We start from the raw sequence: 18,694 nt of genomic DNA, 5'->3' as shown, positions 1-18,694 counted from the left end.
CTTCTTTAAAACGTCTCCATAAGGTCCTACTGTGGGGGTGTAATTTTAATGATATTAAATATAAACAGCTCAAAATTGTATATTGATTATTAGCTTCAATTAACTTCAATTCCTAGTGGATGCAACCTTGTGAACAGGGCTGAGTTATGAATGATGTCTCATGCACCGGCTCAGCTGACAGAGGATACACCTGTCCTCACCTGGATGGTGGGGTGACCAGCAGGAAGGTCGAAGCACTGCTCCCGGAGGGTGCTGAGGCCCCACGAGGCACCTCAGCGACAGATCCTGAAACCAGCAGCTTTGGCATCTCAGGACAGCCTGGACAGCTCACCCTCCGCTGCCTGGGATGTTGGCTGTTGTCAGGTACTGCATGGGAAAGGCTGCCAGCCTTAGTCCAGGTGTGTTAGCCCTCCCCATTGCTTCCCTGCTGTCCAAAAATTTTATACCCGTTGTTTTTTTTTTGTTTTTGTTTTTTTTTGGGTACGCAGGCCTCTCACTGTTGTGGCCTCTCCCGTCGCGGAGCACAGGCTCCGGACGCGCAGGCTCGGGCGGCCATGGCTCACGGGCCCAGCCGCTCCGCGGCACGTGGGATCCTCCCAGACCAGGCCACGAACCCGCGTCCCCCGCATCGGCAGGCGGACTCTCAACCACTGCGCCACCAGGGAAGCCCCTATACCCATTGATTCTTCACAGAAAGTTTATAGGACGTGAATTCTCCAGGCGACAGTTAGATAAACAGCTCTTACACAGGTGTAAGGGTCCATCCCTAGAACTGCAAAGCTTGCATTCTGTTCACCTAAGCACCACCTGGGGACTGGACAGAGGAGGGGAGGGGGAGACCCCAGCACTGGGCCGGGGTCGGGGAAGGGTTGCCTATGGCCAGCTTTGATCTCACTTTACTTACCCAACACACACTGAAACAGTGCTTTGTAGAGCCAGGCAATCTTCCAAGCTCTTTCCACATTTCAGTCCTTCAATCCTCTTAACAACCCAATGAAGGTATATGTTGATGTTATATCTTCATTTTACAGATGAGGAAACCTAGGCAGGGGAGGTGAAGTAGCTAGTCCGGGGTCCTACAGCCCGTAAGATATTTTTCCCAGAGGACTACTTTTCAGTGAATTTTGGCACATTGACTCCTATATCCTATTTAAATACTCATGTTTAAAGAGAAAGGAAGATAGAGAATCTTTCAAAGAGGTGAGGAATCATCTCCACATGAATTTTCGTGTGTATGTGCAAACTTGTTTCACTTGCTCTTAATTTTTGAAGGCTGCAGACTTTCACAGGGTCTAACAGGCACCTGGGCCAGGTTTTGAAGTAGGGAGGGAATTAGGTAAGTGTGCACAGTTGGGAGAATAAACCCAAGACCCCACGTTTTAAGGGTTTCAGGAAGGGGCCAGTTCCTCTCCAGAGATTTCCTCCGCTGACTGCCTCAAGGTTGGAGGTTCTCAGCGCCCCTGTCTGGCCTTCAGAGGTCATTGTGCAGGGATGGGCCTGGGGTGGGAAATGTAGCTCTGGAGGTGAGGGATAACCTGAGAGCAAATACGTTAAACAAGTGAACATACAGTGCATGATAGGACCTGAGATTTCTGACATTCTCAAGCACGTGGTTTATAAAATGATTTCGTAAGACACCTCTGAGGCAAAGGTGACAAATAAGTTCCTTGTCGCTTGAACGTTAATAATCGGGTGGAAAAGAAAACTCCCTTATGTGATTTAAGGTAAGTCTGAGGTCACACCGGCAGGACACCGGAGGCGGAAATCAAGCGTTCTCACTAGAGCCTTGAAAGAAGGCAAAACTGAGTCTGCGAGCATTGGCAATTCTCGGGGAGGACGGTCCTGAGCTGTCATCAGCTTCTCACAGAAGCCAAGCGACCCCAAGAAGTGCAGGATCCCTGCCCTACACCACGTCGTGAGGGACCCTGAACAGTAAACGCAGAAGGGTTGGGACTTGGCAGCGTGACCCCTGGCTCTGGAGGGCGCGGGAAAGGCCGGGCTCTGGGAGATGCTCCTTTGCCCTCACCGCAGGCCCGGGGTCCACTCTGCACAGTGATGCCCCTGTCCCTCCCGCAGCCGGTGTAGGCGACCCGCTTCCCCGAAGCCCGCCTCCTAGCGGGTCCACCCCGCGGCGCGCAGGCTCGCGCGCTCCCTCCCGCCTCCATCAGCAGCTGGGCACTCATTTTCCCGGCGGAGGGAGCGCGCCTGCCGCGTCGAGCGCTGCGACAAAGAAGATGCGCTGACGTCGCGGAGGGCCGGCAGTCGGCGCGGAGCGGCCGATGCGCGCGTGCGGTTCTGTTGCGGGGCGGGGCTGTAGGGTATTGGGCCGGGCCGGCGAAGGGCGGCGGCCGGCGCTGAGCAGTGCCCGCGGAGAGACCGAGGCGCCGACGGGCGGGGATGAGGGGCGCCGGGGCCCGCACCTCTCCCGGGCGCGCGCGCGGACCCGGGGGCGCCCAGTGACGGAGGCGGCGGCGCCCCTGCCCGGCAGCGCCGAGCCCGCTTCGCCAGGGAGCCCGCTTCGCCAGGAGGCCCGCTTCGCCAGGGGGCCCGCTTCTCCAGGGAGCCCGCGGCCGGCGGTGGCCGGCATGAGGAGCGGCCGGGGCCGGGCCAGGCCTCGCTGACCCCGACCCTGCGCGGCGCCTCCCCGTTTCCGCCCGGCCTCTCGGCATGAGCGACCGCTCGGGCCCGGGGCCTCGGCTGCCCCAGCTCGGCGGCCGGCGGGCGCGCTCGGGGCCGGCGGGCCCCCGGTGCTGATCGCCGCCCGCCTGCCCGCGCCGACCCCGGGGCGCGGCCATGGAGGTGGTGGGCGACTTCGAGTACAGCAAGCGGGACCTCGTGGGACACGGGGCCTTCGCTGTGGTCTTCCGGGGGCGGCACCGCCAGGTGAGCCCCGCCGGCCGGGCCGGGCGGGCGGGGGCGCCTGAGGCGCGGCCGCTGCGGGTGCGAGGGGGCGGCGGCGGGGCCGGGCCGGCAGCGCACGGACCCTCCCCGGTGGCCGATAATTGCAGACCCAGCGGAAAACCGGCCGGCGACCCGCGGGCCCGGGTCTTCCCCGACTCGGTGTCGCCTTTCCCCTCGCGGGGCCCTGACGGCCCCACCGGCCTCAGTCCCCGGGGCTGGGCGGGGGGCGGGGAGACCCAAATCGACCCGAAAGCGGGCTTAGCTTTTTTTTTTTTTTTTTTTTAAAAGCTTTTGCTGTTTCGCAAACAGGCTCCCAGCAGGTTTTAGGATCTAAAGAATTTGGAAAGGCACCTCGGGAGTGGAAATAATCCTAGAAGGCTTGGGGCAAGGGGCAGGTCCAAAGGGATGGCCTGGTTGCTTAGCCGATAAAGTAATAAATACTACTGACTTTATCATGAGAGTAACTTGAAACTCAAGGGAAAAAAAATAGCGAAAACACGTTTAATCCTACCTAGCTGTCAAATTCTGTTTTCAGTTGACTATACCACCTCCCAGGTTATCCTCCGTAACTTTTAAATAGTTGTAAATAAACTCTGTCCTTTTTTCACTTAATGCTTGTTACTACGTGGTCGTCATATTTATTTATTTTTACGGGCTATCTTGTAGGACATTAGCTTGCTGCACCTTTAATTTATAAAATCATTTTCCTGTTAGAGATTCGGGTTCTTTTCTATTTTTCTTCTCAGTGCTGTTACATGAGTTTGCTAAAAACATCTTTATGCTTATAGATTTTTTTTTTTTTTTTTTTTGCTGTTGCATTGTTTCTGTGGAATAATTTGCAGGAGTAACAGTGTTTTTTCTTTCCAGAAAACTGATTGGGAGGTAGCTATTAAAAGTATTAATAAAAAGAACTTGTCAAAATCACAAATACTGCTTGGGAAGGAAATTAAAATCTTAAAGGTATGTTTCTTTATGTGATATTTCACACTAGATTAAAACTTAAATGTATACATGATGACATCCTTTGCAATTTTGGTAGTTGGCCCCAAGTTTGAGGATGTTCACCTGTTGCTCTTATTTTTTGCAAGCTCAGTTTTTTGAAACATTGAGTACTGTGAAGCTATTTTTAAGAATAGATGTTTGTGGCTCTTGGCCAGTGCTTAGAGGGATTAGATGAAAACTGCTTTTAGCTTCTCATCATTTCTTTCCCGTAGTTATTGCCTTATTGTTTGAGAAGAGGCAGGTCCCTCTTACACATTATTTATCTCTTCTGCTGATCCCTTTCATGTTATAGTTAATTTTTTTTTATTTTGGAGCAATGGGAGCAGTTGGAATCTTTCTTCCTTATAAATTGAACAGTTACTTTCCTTGGAAGTGGTCTTTTTATTTTTATTTATTTATTTATTTAAAGTGGTCTTTTTAGATCACTCACAAGCACTGTTATCCAAGTGGGATGCTTTGAGGGAAAAAAAGAGTCCGTGGTCAAGTAAGTGTGGAAAATCCTGTTTACTAAATACTTCTTGGAGAGCAACAAAGCACTTGACTCATTAAAGAAAGTTGAAAAAAATTATACAATGAAGAGACCAATTTAGGTGTGTTTAACCCAGTGTTTCCCAAAGTAATATAAACATGGAACCTTCATCTAACATTCATCAGAACTACTATTCTCTGGACAGCTCTTTGGTAAGAATTATAGCTTGTTGAATTATACTTCGTTTTCTTTTAGGCAAATCGTGCTTTTTAAAAGCACTTTGAAATTTTATACCTTTCTTGTTAGAAATTGTATATTAAATCTGAAAGACTAGCAGAAAGTATGTGGTCATACTAACTCTGACCTTTGTTTTGTAAATGAGAGTATAAGAGTTAAGAGTCTAAAAAATTAGGACAGTAAAAAAATATTTAGGCCCCAAGTAAAGTTCAATCAGGCACATTTGTTTTTATTCTTCAGTAGACTAGAATTGTTCTAATCTAGTAACAGAAGTCTGGTATACTAGAAGTAGTATAAATGGATGTATCTGTGTGTGTATACTTAAATTAATTTTATTTGTGTATTGAACTATTATAATTATTAGAATAAATACAAATCTTTTGAATTCTCGATTTTCTTAACAGGAACTTCAGCATGAAAACATTGTAGCGCTCTATGATGTTCAGGTACCTGATTTTGGATTTTTAAAGAAATATTTGTGTGTTAATAAAAAACTTAAATTTTTTTTCTATTTCATACAAATGTAAGTGAATCTTAACAGAAATAGAAAATTGCCTTATTCTTGTTGAAAAGATATATAGCTTGAGCTGTGTGTTTATTAATTAAGAATTTGTTTATAATAGCATAGGGTGGAAGGATAAAATAAATAATGGGCTGCATGCGTAAACTTACTGACAGATGATAATATACCATAGGAGTAGTGTTGTCTTAGATCAAGTCCAGATCTAGCATCTCTGTGATAAATGTAGAAAGGACTATTTTGAGCTATTAAAAAAATCAGGTAGAGCTTTTTTTCTTATTGCAAAAGCAACATTTGCTAATGGTGGAGATATTAGACAATACGTGGAATAAAAACAAGGAAACTCTGCATATTCATCTAGATTTGTCTGGGATTATCGCCATGGCATACAGTAGAGTTGCATTGTATGTGGAGGTGGGAAGGCTGGGTTCTGAAGTTACTTTCTTTTTTTTTTCCTTTTAATAAATTTATTTATTTTATTTATTTTTATTTGTGGCTGTGTTATGTCTCCGTTGCTGTCCTCGTGTTTTCTCTAGATGCGGCGAGCAGGGGCTACTCTTCATCGTGGTGTGCGGGCTTCTCATTGCGGTGGCTTCTCTTGTTGTGGAGCACGGGCTCTAGGTGTGTGGGCTTCAGTAGTTGTGGCTCGCGGGCTCAGTTGCTCCGCGGCATGTGGGATCTTCCTGGACCAGGGCTCAAACCTGTGTCCCCTGCACTGGCAGGCGGATTCCTAACCGCTGTGCCACCAGGGAAGTCCTCAGAAGTTACCTTCTAAGGCAACATTTCTATATAGTCAAAATTACCCTTGGAAATCCTTTTTAAAAGGCCAACTTTGGAGAAAATTCCTGTTTTTTGGGTGGAGCACCAGAGCAAGTAGTTGGCATATATTTAGGGGCCATATTGTGTTTTATAAATCCCTGAATACTGGAATCACACTTGGCCAGTGGTATTCACCCCGTGAGAGCCCTGGGGTCCTGATACTGAGGACCAGCAGATTCAGCTTTTCCCTCCACTGTGAATTCCAAAGCAGACCAGGGTATGTGATGGATGTTATCTTGTTCTTTTGTTTTGCTTAGTCTGGACAGTTGAATTCCAGAAAGTAAATGAACGTGTTATGTGATGCTGCTGTGTATATTTCTAGCTGAAACCTATTCTGTATACACTTGCGTTATTCAAATTCATTTGTCGCGTGAGGTTTGAGGGGCTACGGTGGCCAGGCGTTTGTAAGTGCAAGGAACAAAGGAGCAAAGCTGTGAGTGGAACGAAGTCCTTGCTCTTAGTGTGCTTAATTTTAGTGGACTGCTCTCTATATGTCCTTTTAAAAATATATATAGTCGTTTTTCATGTCATATCATACCACAGAGTATTTATTTAACTAAACCCATGTTATAAGATGTTAAGGTTTTTCCCATTGTAAAAAAAAATGCTACGAGGAGAATACATACCTTCTGAAGATACCCAATTATTTCTTGTAAGTTGAACTTCTAGAATTGGAATTACTAGGACAAATAGCATGAACAGTTTTAGAGTTTTTGATGGCAGTGTGTGATTGTTCTCCAAAAATATTGCAGTTTAAACTCCACGCACAGAATATGTGCGTGCTGTGGGTATATTTTATTACCTATTTAAATAGGTGTAATTTATTCCTTCATTTGAGAAATTTCAAAGCAGCCTAGAAAGAAAGGGGAAAAAAGTTTAAAGTAAAACTGATCTGATGTCACAATCCCTATTGAAATGTCAGTTCTCCTCAGAGCTGTTTGTGTCGTTGTCTCAGTCTCTGTAGATAGAGGGCACCAAGTGGTACAAGTCAGCGCCTCGTACAAAAATTGTTAAATAATATTAACTCTTAATTTCCCATCTCTTGAGAAGTGCAGAAAACCCTGTCAATTTCAGAGTAGGTCTTGCTTTCAGGGTAGAGAGTGTAGTTGGATTTTGTCTATCAGAATGAGAAATATTTAAAGTACTGGTTTTGGCTGCAGAATGAGATAGCATTAGGGAGAACATGTCCTCAGGATCCAGAATTATGGAACAATTGGGAATGTCACGGTGACTGCGTGAAAATGTTTACTGTTTTGTGCATTGTGTACTCCTGGAACTAATTTGTAAAAATAAACTTAAGAACTATTAGTCAAATGAATCTAGTCTTGAGCATTTGGCTGTCAAGTAAACAGAGTTTGGATTTGCTTCCTGGATTCTGACTGGTCGTCAAGGGGTACAGGGTGTTTGCACCATTCTCACTGGCCATCGCTTTTGGAGGTCCACCTCAAGTTTGTGTGCACTTTGATGAATTGAGAACTTTTGACATTGTTTGTAGTGATCAGGTTTCAGTTTGGATGACACTTAAAAAGAAACACATTTTCCCTAATTACAAAAGTAATATGTGCCCACAGTTAAAATATTCCAACATTGTCAACACAAATAAATTGGAAAGGACATGGCACTTCCCAGAGATAACCACTGTTTGTTATATTTATTTTAGAGTTTTCTAAATAGATATATGAATCTATAATCAAGTGGGCGGAGGCCGGGCTCCGGTGGGGGCGGGGAGAACAGGTCAGCTTCGCCTGCAGATGCGGCCTCTGGGAGGAGCCGACAGGAGGGACGGGTGTGAGGCCCTGGAAGAAGGGATGTGGTGGGAGTGCAGGCGGGAGGGAGGAGTAGTGTTGAGTGATGCCGGAGGGGGTGGAGGGGCCACATGGGTGGAGCTCTAGTCTGAGGACAGTGCAGAGCCATTTGGAGGGTGATGTCATGACTGTTTTTCAGAAGATACATATCTCTGAGCATTCTGGGCATGAGATAAATATTGTCTGTTGGGAATACTTCCCTACCTGAATGTCAGTGATCTGGATAAACATCCACCTCTTGGTAATTTTTAGTATAGTGAGAAAAAGATGCATTTCGTAGATGGTGCTGACCAACTGGGATATCTGAGACAAAATAAAGTTGGATGTCTATTTTCATCATTTTCCAAAATAACTTTTAGATGAATTAAAGGCTTAAATATGTAATCTAAGAGCTAGAAACGTATTTTAAATCAAGATAAACTCAGAAGCCATAAAAATGGTAGAGACATACAAAATTTTTTAAAAATTATTTCATAGCAAATAATATTGTGAACAAATTGACAGCCATAAAAAGGAACAAACTTGATACTTGCCATAACATGAATCTCAAACATTAAGTTGAGAAAAAGAAGCCAGCTATATAGAGCTACTGTGTGATTCTGTTTTTGTGAGTTTCAAGAGGAGACGGGACTCAGCTAGGGTGATAGAGATCGGGGAAAGCAGATCAGAGGTTGCTACTTGGTATCAGGGATGGACAGAAAAGGGGTATGTGGGAACTTTCTGGGCTGATGGAAATGTTCTGTATTTTGACTGGAAGGGTAGTTACATGGGTGTATACATGTGTCACAAGTCTTTGACTGTACACTTACATCTATACCACAGTAAAATGCAAAAACATGCAGTTGACGAATGGCAGTTTGAGAAAATATGTACAACCCGAAAGGTGACGGGCTGACACCTAAAACGCATAAAGCTTCTCACAAATTAAGGAAAAGACAACCCAGAGAGGAAGTGAGCAAAGGATACAAATTGTTGGTTCTCATAAGAGAAATAAAAATGGCTAAGAAATGGATGATATTCATGAACAAGTAGGGAAATGTAAATTAAGGTAACAGATGTCACTTCTCAGCCTTCTGGTGGGCAAAATTTTAAAGTGCAGTAATTCTTACTGGTGGGATTGCGGGGAGGTGTAAGCTATTCTCCTGTGTCACTGGCACAAATGTGAACCGCTAGAATGTTTTGGGGATGCCGTCTGGCGACACCTTGCCCCCATGCCCTGAAGAATGGTCCCGACACTGTGGTCAGAGCCCCACCCCCTAGTGCAGGTAGGGCGTGTCCCTCCTCTGTGCGGACCCCGTTCCTGTGAGTGAAAGCCCAACCCCGTTGCCCCTGGCTCTGGCTCCCCTGCTCTGTGCTTCGCTGCTTGTGTTCCGTCCGCTCGGGCTTCCTTGTGGTTCCTGGAGGGCCGTGTCCCCTACAGGGAGACTGTATGCACAGGACGGTCTCCGTGTCTGTAGCCTGCACAGGCACGCCCCAGCCTCCTTTAGGTCCTTCTTCAGGCGCTGTGCTTTCAGGGACGCTTTCTTTAGCCTCCTAAATAAAACTGCAGTCCCTCTCCAGCACGGTTGCCCCTCCTCCCAAGCACCTATCACCTCTAACGTGCTCTGCATACATATTTCTTCCATTTGTTGTCTTGCTCCTGACCCTCCCTTCTTAGAATTGAAGACTGGGGAGAACAGGGCATTTAACTCTGTTGGCTTTCTGCTGTATCCTCAGGACCTGGAATAGTGTCTTGTATATAATAGGTAGTTTAAAAATCTTTCAATGAGGAGAAATATCTGTCATCATTAGAAATACACACCCTTTTACTAAGCAACCCAGATTCCTGGGCATCTATCCCAGAGCCATAAAAGCTTGAGAATTAGGATATATGTCCAAGAACCAGTATAGCTTTGCTTATAATGGCCCAAATTAGAAACAAGTGATGTTCCTTAGCAAGGGAATAGCTTAATAAAGGGTGATATAGTCACACTATGACATATAACACACTTATGAAAAAGAGTTGTCTGTATGTAGTTGACCTGGAGGGATTTCTTTGGTGTATTATTGAGTGAGGAAAGCAAGGTTCAGACATCAATATATGATATCCCATTTTTTCAGAGTAAAGTATGTGTATGTTTAACTTATGATTGTATGAGTAGGAGAAAGATATGGAAGGATACGTACCAGATGTAAACATTGGCTACTTGGAGAGGTGAAGATAATTAAGCAAAAAGGTGGAAATGAATTATATTAAAATTAAAAAAACCTAACAGGTACATGCTTCCTTTGGATGTGAATATGTGTACAAGTATTATAGATGCATGAAAGCAAGACCACTAAGATGTTAATAGCGCTTCTTTCAGATGGTGAGATTAAGGTGATTTTTAAACTTTCTTCCTTCAGATTTTATGTATCTTAAGTTTTTGCAATAAGCACATACTTTTTTAATAATTAATTAAAAAAAAGCAATTTTCTTCTTTTGGGGAAAGGGGAAAACCTACTTTTGCTTTCTTTCTTTCTGTAATCCTTGGGCAATCTTCTGATTATGAATTAGCCTTCCAGGTATTTTTATGCCAGTTAGGGAGTATATATAGAGAGAGTATTCGACCTAATCATTATGGTTAGAGAAAGACATATTCTCCATTATAAATTAATAGGCATACGAGATTCTTTTTTTTTTTTTTTTTTTGTGGTATGCGGGCCTCCCTCCGTTGCGGCCTCTCCCGTTGCGGAGCACAGGCTCCGGACGCGCAGGCTCAGCGGCCATGGCTCACGGCCCCAGCCGCTCCGCGGTATGTGGGATCCTCCCAGACCGGGGCGCGAACCCGGTTCCCCTGCATCGGCAGGCGGACGCGCAACCACTGCGCCACCAGGGAAGCCCCATACGAGATTCTTAAAGTATGTAAAACACTGGCTACTCTGTGGAGAGTGGGCACGGGTGGATATGGGGCCACCATGCTGCAGGTGTTTGGGTGGGTGAAGGCGCCAGTGGAAACGGGGAGGCCTGGACAGGTTGGTGGAATGTCTAGGAGGCCGGGTTGATAGGACTTGGGTACTGTAGGAGGTGAAGAAGAGGGAATCAGAGTTGGCAGCTCTTTGTCATTTGTGTTGAAGTGGTTTTCCCAGCCCTCTGGTCTGCTCCCTGCCCCTTTCTTGGGTCCCATTAATTTGCTAGAGTGGCTCACAAAACTCAGAGAAAACTTACCAGATTACTGGTTTGTTATAAAAGGATGAAACACAGGAACAGCCAGATGGAAGAGATGCTTAGGGCAAGGTATCCACCCTGAGTGGGCCACTCTCACCAGATTTCATCATGTTCACCATCCTGGAAGCTCTTGGAAGCCTGTCCTTTTGGGTTTTTATGGAGGCTTCATTATAGAAGAGGAATTTCTGGATCACAGGCTGTGCAAAGGCCTAGCCTATACTGCCAGCGTATTGGCTTACACTCCCACCACATTTTGTCAGTTCGTCACGCCACATCCTTGCCAACACTCGGCAATGTTAGCCATTCAGGTGATGAGGTGTCTTATTATGATTGTGATTAGCGTTTTCCTGATGATTCCTGATTTGAGTACCTTTTGTAAGTTTATTAGTCATTTAAATATCTTTTTGAAATTCCTATAGAAGCTTGTTTTTCTATTGGGTTGTCTTTTTGTTATTAATTTGTTAGAGTTCTTTATATATTGTGGATATGAGTCGTTTGACAGATATGGGTGTTGTGAATGACTTACCCACTCTGACTTGCCTTTTTGCTATCTTAATCGTTTGTTTTGGTGAGTAGAAATTCTTAATTTTAATGTAGTCCAGTGTGTTGTTTCTTCCTTTTGTATTTAGTGCTTTTGTGTCATATTTAAGAAAACTTTGCCTACCCTAGGGTCATGAGGATGTTCTTTGTTTTTCCCCAGAGTCTTTATTGTTTTATCTGGCACATTTAGCTCTATAATCTATCTGGAAATGGTTTTGTATGTGGCGTGAGGTAGGGGTCACAATTCATTTACTTTTACAAAGGGGAGCCAGTTGATCGGTTGCTGAACCGACATCCTTCCCTTCTGTACTGTCATCTCTGCATTGCGAGCTCACATGTGGCGGCCTGTTTCTAGACTTTTTTCTGTCCCCCTTAGCCTTTACCTCACTGTCTTTTTCAGTATAGTTTTATGATATCTAGTATCATACTTGATATCTAGTAGTATAAATCCTCCAACTTTTATTTTTCTTTTTCTACATGATATTTAGTTATTCTTGGCCTTTTGCATTTCCACATACATTTTGGAATCAACTTGTCAATTTCCACACATACACAAAACCTCCTTCGATTTTGATTGGGACTATACTGAAACTTAAGGAGAATTTCTTTGTGGAAAGGTTTTAAATTATAATTCAGTTTCTTTAACAGATACATACCTTTTCAAATTTTCTACTTCTTGTCAGTTTTAGTAAGTTGCGTTTTTCCCCAAATTGTTTTTCAGTGTATTCATTTCATGCAAATTTTGGCATACTGGCATTGAGTTGTTCATAACGATATCCTTTTTTTCCCCTTCTTTTTAGAGAATAGGTTTTTTTTTTTATCAAGTTAATAAGGACTTTGAGTAGGGAAATGATAAAATGAAATTCATTATGTTTAGTTTTGTTGGTGGAAGTTCTGGGGAGTAGTTGAGGATGTGGATGTCTTAATATTAGAAGGGAGGATAAATATATATTCAGCTTTGGAAAACCCTTGGTGTGGTCTGGCTCACAGGTATGTTGGCCTCACTTCTCAGCCTTTCTGACCCTACAAGCATTTCTTAGTTCTTCCCTGGGCTCCAGTACCGTTTCAGTTTTGATTTGTCTATAGATGGCTTGATTGGTTTTGCTAAAAAATGAACGTTTTTTTTCTCCTTCCTTTGCTGACTCTTCCTGGCTCTTGCAGCTCCTCCTGCTCCAGGTCACTCCGGTGCTTCATGTAAAGGACGGGCCTTTACACAAGGGGGGTGTTGGAGAGAATGATTGAATCTATGGAGATTCTCATTGCTTCAAAGGTGGGCAAAAGAAGGTCTGCCCGAGAAGTCAAAGATGTTAAAGTATTTCTGTCTTATTTATTATTTATTGAATGAGTGAGTGAATGCTTGGGGAAACTAAGTGGTTATGTGTACCCCCAAAATTGTGAAAACCAAGACGGGAATGTGTCTTTGTCATATTGAAGGAACAGAAGTTCTTTGTGTCTCCTTAGCGTCCCCTTAGGAGTTCCCTCGCTATCTTTCCTCTGCAGTAGCTAGGGTATGGTGCTCTTACATGATTAAACAACACTGGTTTGAGATAAGATTTTTGTATTTTATACTTGAGAAGAAGAAAATTTTGTTGAAAGTTATGTTTAATGATTTCTCATGTGATAAAATGTCTTCCCTTTGCCAGCAATTCCCAAGTAATGTGATTGCCTTCAAATATACAGAAAAACAACAGAAAAACAAAGAACTAAGCATCCTGGATCATGTATTCCAGAACTCAGATTGTGCATTTAGTGTTGCTAGGGAGGATTTATCAAGTCATTGCTCCAAATCGTAAACTTTTCAAAGTGGAAGTGCTTCCTTGAGGACCAGAGAATCCTTCCTTTTTTTTCCACAGGCGGTAAATTTACCATAACCATGACCAAAAGATGAATCTTTCTTAAGTTCTTTCCATGAATAGAATTGAACTTTTTGATGACTACATTAGTGTCATTGAAGCTGAGGTGCTATGTCATTGTTTTGGGGATTTTAGATTTCACTTACGAATGGATTTTGTGATTTCATTTTTCTTGTTTAAAATGGACACGTGTACTATTTTGATTAACTGTCATTATTTTTAAAATTTGTGCTTAATTTTTTCTCTAATCTAAACCATATTTAATATGTTTACTTTCAGGAATTACCCAACTCTGTCTTTCTGGTGATGGAGGTAGGTAGTATACAGGTTTCTGTTTAATTTATTTCAGATTTCTTTTGATTAATATGTACTTCAAAATTGATGGTAGGTTATTTGAAAATTTGGATTAATAAAGTTGATTTCGTGATTTAGATTCTATTTTATAGGGAATATAAAATTTTAAAATGTTGATTCTATAATTCTTATAATTTGTGTGAGACTAGATTTATATTATATACAAATGTATTTTTAATTAAAGTTAACTGATAATGAATTGAATTAAGCTTGAATCAATGTCTTATTTTAATTACTTTTTCTTTTATATATCAGTATTGCAATGGTGGAGACCTGGCAGATTATTTGCAAGGTAATTTTTCTACTTTGTCAGTGTTCAGTGTAGTAATGTAGTCTGTTTAGTCTTCATTTACTTCTGAAATATGCTACCCCTGTTTTCTGTACTTGTATAGAAACATTCAGTAAATATTTGTGTATGTGTAATTGTGGTCACTTTGCTGACTGACTGTCGTTTGTTGTGGTTTTGCTCCTAAACTTTGCTTGTGTATAAGTACTTGTTTACGTGTGCCTCTCTCGGACAGTTTGAGAGGTAGGGCCTGTCCCCGAGAGAGAAAAACCAACAGAATTTCTCTTCAGAAGACGCTAGTGGGCTGCTGTCAGTGAACCTTTAGTCCATTTCATTTACTTCACAGAAACAAAACAAAACAAACCATAATGGAAGAATGTATCCAAGAATGTGTTTATTAATGTGAATATTGCTCGTAAATTTTTAAAAATGTTATAAGGGATTAAGTGTAACCTTGAAATTATTATGTGGCCCAGCGGTAAGATATTTTGTGGCCCAGAGGTAAGATTTTAATACTAGATGTTGCTAGTATCTAAAGTGTATTCATGTAGGACAGTAAGTGCTCAAATCAAATTGTGTCCCTCGAAAGTGCTTTTTAAAATGACGTTAGATGAGGCCAGCGCCTACTTTCTCTCCCCTTAAAGGCACACGGGGAGTAGGCAAAAAGACAGGGAGAGGTTCGTCACTCAGCCTAGAAACAGGCTATGGCAGTTGATGGTAAAAACACTAAGACATCAGTAAATACACCCACAAAGGGTATGGACAGTTTACAGAAGAGAAACAACATATTTTAAATGTTCAAGTAAACGAGGAGTGCAATTAAAAATGAGGTTTTAAAAATCTTTAAAATACAAAATATTGCTGAGATTTGGAAAGCCATGTCGAAATAATGTAAAGAACACAAGGATTACTCCTTCTAAATACAGCTGAAGCTCCTGTAGGCCCTTCTGTGATCCTACTCCGGTCCCTCCCGCTTAGAGACAGCCATTATCCGGAACTCGGGAGTTTAGTCCATGTGTGTTTTTGTTTTTGTATTTCCCTGAGATTCTTTTTAAAGGAATTCTCAGTTTGATAAAAAGATTTTTCAAGATGTCATTTCCTAGTGGATACAGTGCAGAGACAGGCACTTTCTTCACTGCTCGGGGAGAGGAGTTGGAGCTAGAAGACACCTCGCCTTTACCTTCTGGTCCGCCTCTGAATCTTGAACTCCGTGACTGCTTAGTGAGCCTGATGAAGGCACCTTTCCCTGGGGTCAGGTTGAGGGGCACCTTAGCCGTTTAGAGCCCTCACTGGAATGTCAGTTTCCTTCTTTCACAGAAGCCCTGTTGGCTGACGTAGGCGCTGATGCTGCCGTCGCAGATTTGGTAGCTTCGACCGCACTTTTGTCTGCGACGTGGAGCTCTGCGCTGGGTATTCCAGAGCAGTAGTGTTGGAACAGGAGACCCAGGGGTGAAGAGCGTACCTGAATGCTGCAGTCAGGCAGGCAGGCTGTTTGCAGTAGTTCTGTGGTTCATAAAACTTAATCGCTGTGAGATTTTGGTCATTATTTAGCCTCTCCCTGGCCTCTAGCTGCCAACTGAAGAGACATGTAAACTAAATTTAGTCCTTAAGGAACTGTCTAGAGCTGTACTCTTCAGTATGGTACCATGGACCACATGGGACTGTTGAGCTCTTGAAGAGTGGCTAGTCTGAATTGAGATGTGCTGTGATATAAAACACAACGTTGGATTTTGAACACTTCATAGGAAAAAAGAATGATTATATCTTCTTTTTTATATTGATTATAGGTTGAAATGATAATATTTTGGAAGTGTTAGATTAAATATATGTTATTCCACCAGTTTCTTTTCATATTTGAAAATGTGGCTACTAGAAAATTTGAAGTTACGTATGTGACTCACATTATATTTCTCTTGGAGAGCACTGGTCTGGAAGATCTGGCGGTCAGAGGTCTGGATGGTCTAATGCCACTAAATCACAAGACAGCTATTTAGTCCTTTTATTTGCTTTGATAAAGTCCCTTTTCTATCAAAAGATAGAAAACAAATTCTATCAATTGCAAGTTTTAAATAAGACAGATCGTAGAGTAGTTGGTAAGTTGTACTTTAAATTAATTCTAGCAGATATCTTCAGTGTGGCAGCCACAGCTGAGCCTGCCCTGCTAGGGCGAACTGCTCAAGAGTTCATTCGTCTGAGAGTTTTCATGTGAGCTGTGCCTTTAAAATGTTAAGCTTTGGGCTTCCCTGGTGGCACAGTGGTTGCGAGTCCGCCTGCCGATGCAGGGGACGCGGGTTCGTGCCCCGGTCCGGAAAGATCCCACGTGCCGCGGGGCGGCTGGGCCCGTGAGCCACGGCCGCTGAGCCTGCGCGTCCGGAGCCTGGGCTCCGCAACGGGAGAGGCCACGACAGTGAGAGGCCCGCGTACCGCAAAAAAAAAAAACAAAAAAACAAATAAAATGTTAAGCTTTTAACGTGAGAATTTCAATTTATGGGGTTGTGTTGAGAGTAGGCATCCTGTGTTCATAGAAATATGTGAATTTTTACTGTAGTTTGTGCCCAGAAGCAGCCTAAACTAGGTCATTAATTTTTCCCCACAGGAACAGTGTTAGAATTTGGACTCTGAATCAAAGAAACCCTAAGTCTATTCAATAGTATGTCATGGGGCAGTGATACAAGTTCTAAGCAGCCGTAGTCATTTAAAGTAGCAAAATTTTTCTAAGCCCTAGAATGAAAATGTAAATGAATGAAATGGAAGAAACTGTACCATCCATTTTATTTTTTATTTTATTCACTTATAATACATTTAATTAATTATTTATTTTTGGCTGTGTTGGGTCTTCGTTGCCGTGCGTGGGCTTCCTCTAGTTGCGGCGAGCGGGGGCTACTCTTTGTTGTGTTGCGCGGGCTTCAGTAGTTGTGGCGCACGGGCTTAATTGCTCCATGGCATGTGGGATCTTTCCGGACCAGGGCTCGAACCCGTGTCTCCTGCATTGGCAGGCGGATTCTTAACCACTGCACCACCAGGGAAGCCCAATTTGATAATTTTTAAACCATGGGGATTTAGTTTATTTGAAGATGTTAAGGACATAAACTGTCACTGTGTCATTAAAATGATTTTTAAAGTAATATTTCACTTGTTCTGAGTGTTAATGTTATTTCTTTCTTAATCTTAAGTGCATATGGAAAGGTTATAAAGAACATATTCTAGAGTTGTGTGGGCGGAAGTATGTTCACAGAGGCTTTAAAATGGGGCCATGGATATTAAATCCCTAATGTAGATTCAAGGAATGACTTTTAGACCCATTGTCATGAAGTATATATTTGTGTACTGCCCACATTTGAGCACTTATGTGCCAGGCCTTTTTCTAAAGTCTCTATAATTAAATAAGCTGTCTTGCTTGATTGTTACAACAGCCCCGTGTGGTTAGTCTATTTTCAGCTTTTTATAGATGAGGATGGACATAGAGGGGTCATCTTCCAGGGTCACGCAGTAAGTGGAGGAGCTGGGATTTGAACAAAGGCCGCCGACTCCAAACCAGGCTCTGTTCCGTTACATGCTCCAGTGTGCACGTAGAAACGCTGCTGTTTGCTGAACAGTGACTACCCTCAGGTCATTCCTACCACCTCTTCCTAGTACTGAAGACATAGCTTCTACGGGTGTCTGTAGTTAGGAGAGATGCTGCGGTGAGGTGGTGTGTTGGCAGCAGGGAGATGAGAGGAGACAGGTGTAGGGCCACAGTCCCCGGCAGGCCCACGTGGAGGTGATGCCCGAGTCTCGCCAGCCAAGCAGTTCACCTGTTTTTAATCCGTGCTCAGGTAATGGTTGGAATTAAACACGGACATTTATCCCAGGTGTTTGGTATGAAGGGGACTGAGTTTTGGCTTGTGGAGGAGACTCACATTTGTTGAGCACCTCTTGTGCTCGTTCTTCCCAGTAAAGATGGGAAAGGAAAGCCAAAAAGGAACACCAGTGAAAATGGAAGATGCAAGTGTAAATCAGTTCTCTTTACAACAGACTGAGTAAAAATTTTGAGATATCCGCTCTCTCTTCACAGACTTAAATTGTTAAAGTAAAAACAATGAGAAAAATGCGAATCCCAGTTCCGTACTCCCTCAGTGTTCTCCTCAGAATACGCAGATGATACTTGAATGTTGATGGAGCGCCTTTTCTCCCAGCTAAAGGCACTCTCAGTGAAGACACCATCAGAGTCTTTCTGCATCAGATTGCAGCCGCCATGCGGGTCCTGCACAGCAAGGGGATCATCCACAGGGATCTCAAGCCCCAGAACATCCTGCTGTCCTACGCCAGTCGTAGGAAGTCCACCGTCAGTGGTATTCGCATCAAAATAGGTACCTGGCTATGTATTGTCTCATGCAAAGAACGTTTTTGGGACTTGGTATTTTTAGATAATTTTAGTTCAGCTTTGTTAGAATGATGGATTTTGTTGAGACACTTTTAAAATTTTTATTGAGTTCAGTGAGGTACATTTGGTTATGGGAACCCTTTATATAATTGGCAGCAGGTGCTAGACGGGGCCAAAGACCCCATGCTAGGAACTCTGAGTGTGACTCCCAGCAGGGAATCCTGCTTCTCCTTATCACAGGGAAGCTAATGTATCATGGTTGCTGGCAGCAAATTAATAACCCTGATTCTTTACAGCTTGTTGGATTTTAACGTAAGGGGTCTGAGAGATCACTTAGTTCAGGCTTCTTACTTGGAAG

At 43.4% G+C, this 18,694-nt stretch overlaps 1 protein-coding gene across 5 annotated transcripts in view; it reads left to right on the top strand.

The window, feature by feature from the left end:
- Positions 1–2,270: 2,270 nt before the first annotated feature.
- Positions 2,271–18,694, top strand: part of ULK2 (unc-51 like autophagy activating kinase 2) — an 81,322-nt gene continuing 64,898 nt past the window's right edge. For 3 of the 5 annotated variants that reach the window (XM_024127627.3, XM_028499919.2, XM_028499920.2), the window contains exons 1-6: positions 2,271–2,883; positions 3,769–3,861; positions 5,014–5,055; positions 13,613–13,645; positions 13,943–13,979; positions 18,149–18,322. In XM_024127627.3, the coding sequence (XP_023983395.1) occupies positions 2,794–2,883; positions 3,769–3,861; positions 5,014–5,055; positions 13,613–13,645; positions 13,943–13,979; positions 18,149–18,322 (469 nt within the window). In that variant the 5' untranslated portion in view covers positions 2,271–2,793. The remainder of the gene's footprint in view (positions 2,884–3,768; positions 3,862–5,013; positions 5,056–13,612; positions 13,646–13,942; positions 13,980–18,148; positions 18,323–18,694) is intronic. The other 2 variants (XM_024127629.3, XM_024127630.3) reach the window with 2 other exon arrangements.

Source organism: Physeter macrocephalus, chromosome 14 (assembly GCF_002837175.3).
Source record: "Physeter macrocephalus isolate SW-GA chromosome 14, ASM283717v5, whole genome shotgun sequence".
Classification (NCBI taxonomy): Eukaryota; Metazoa; Chordata; class Mammalia; order Artiodactyla; family Physeteridae; genus Physeter; species Physeter macrocephalus.
This window is presented reverse-complemented; position numbering and strand designations above follow the sequence as displayed.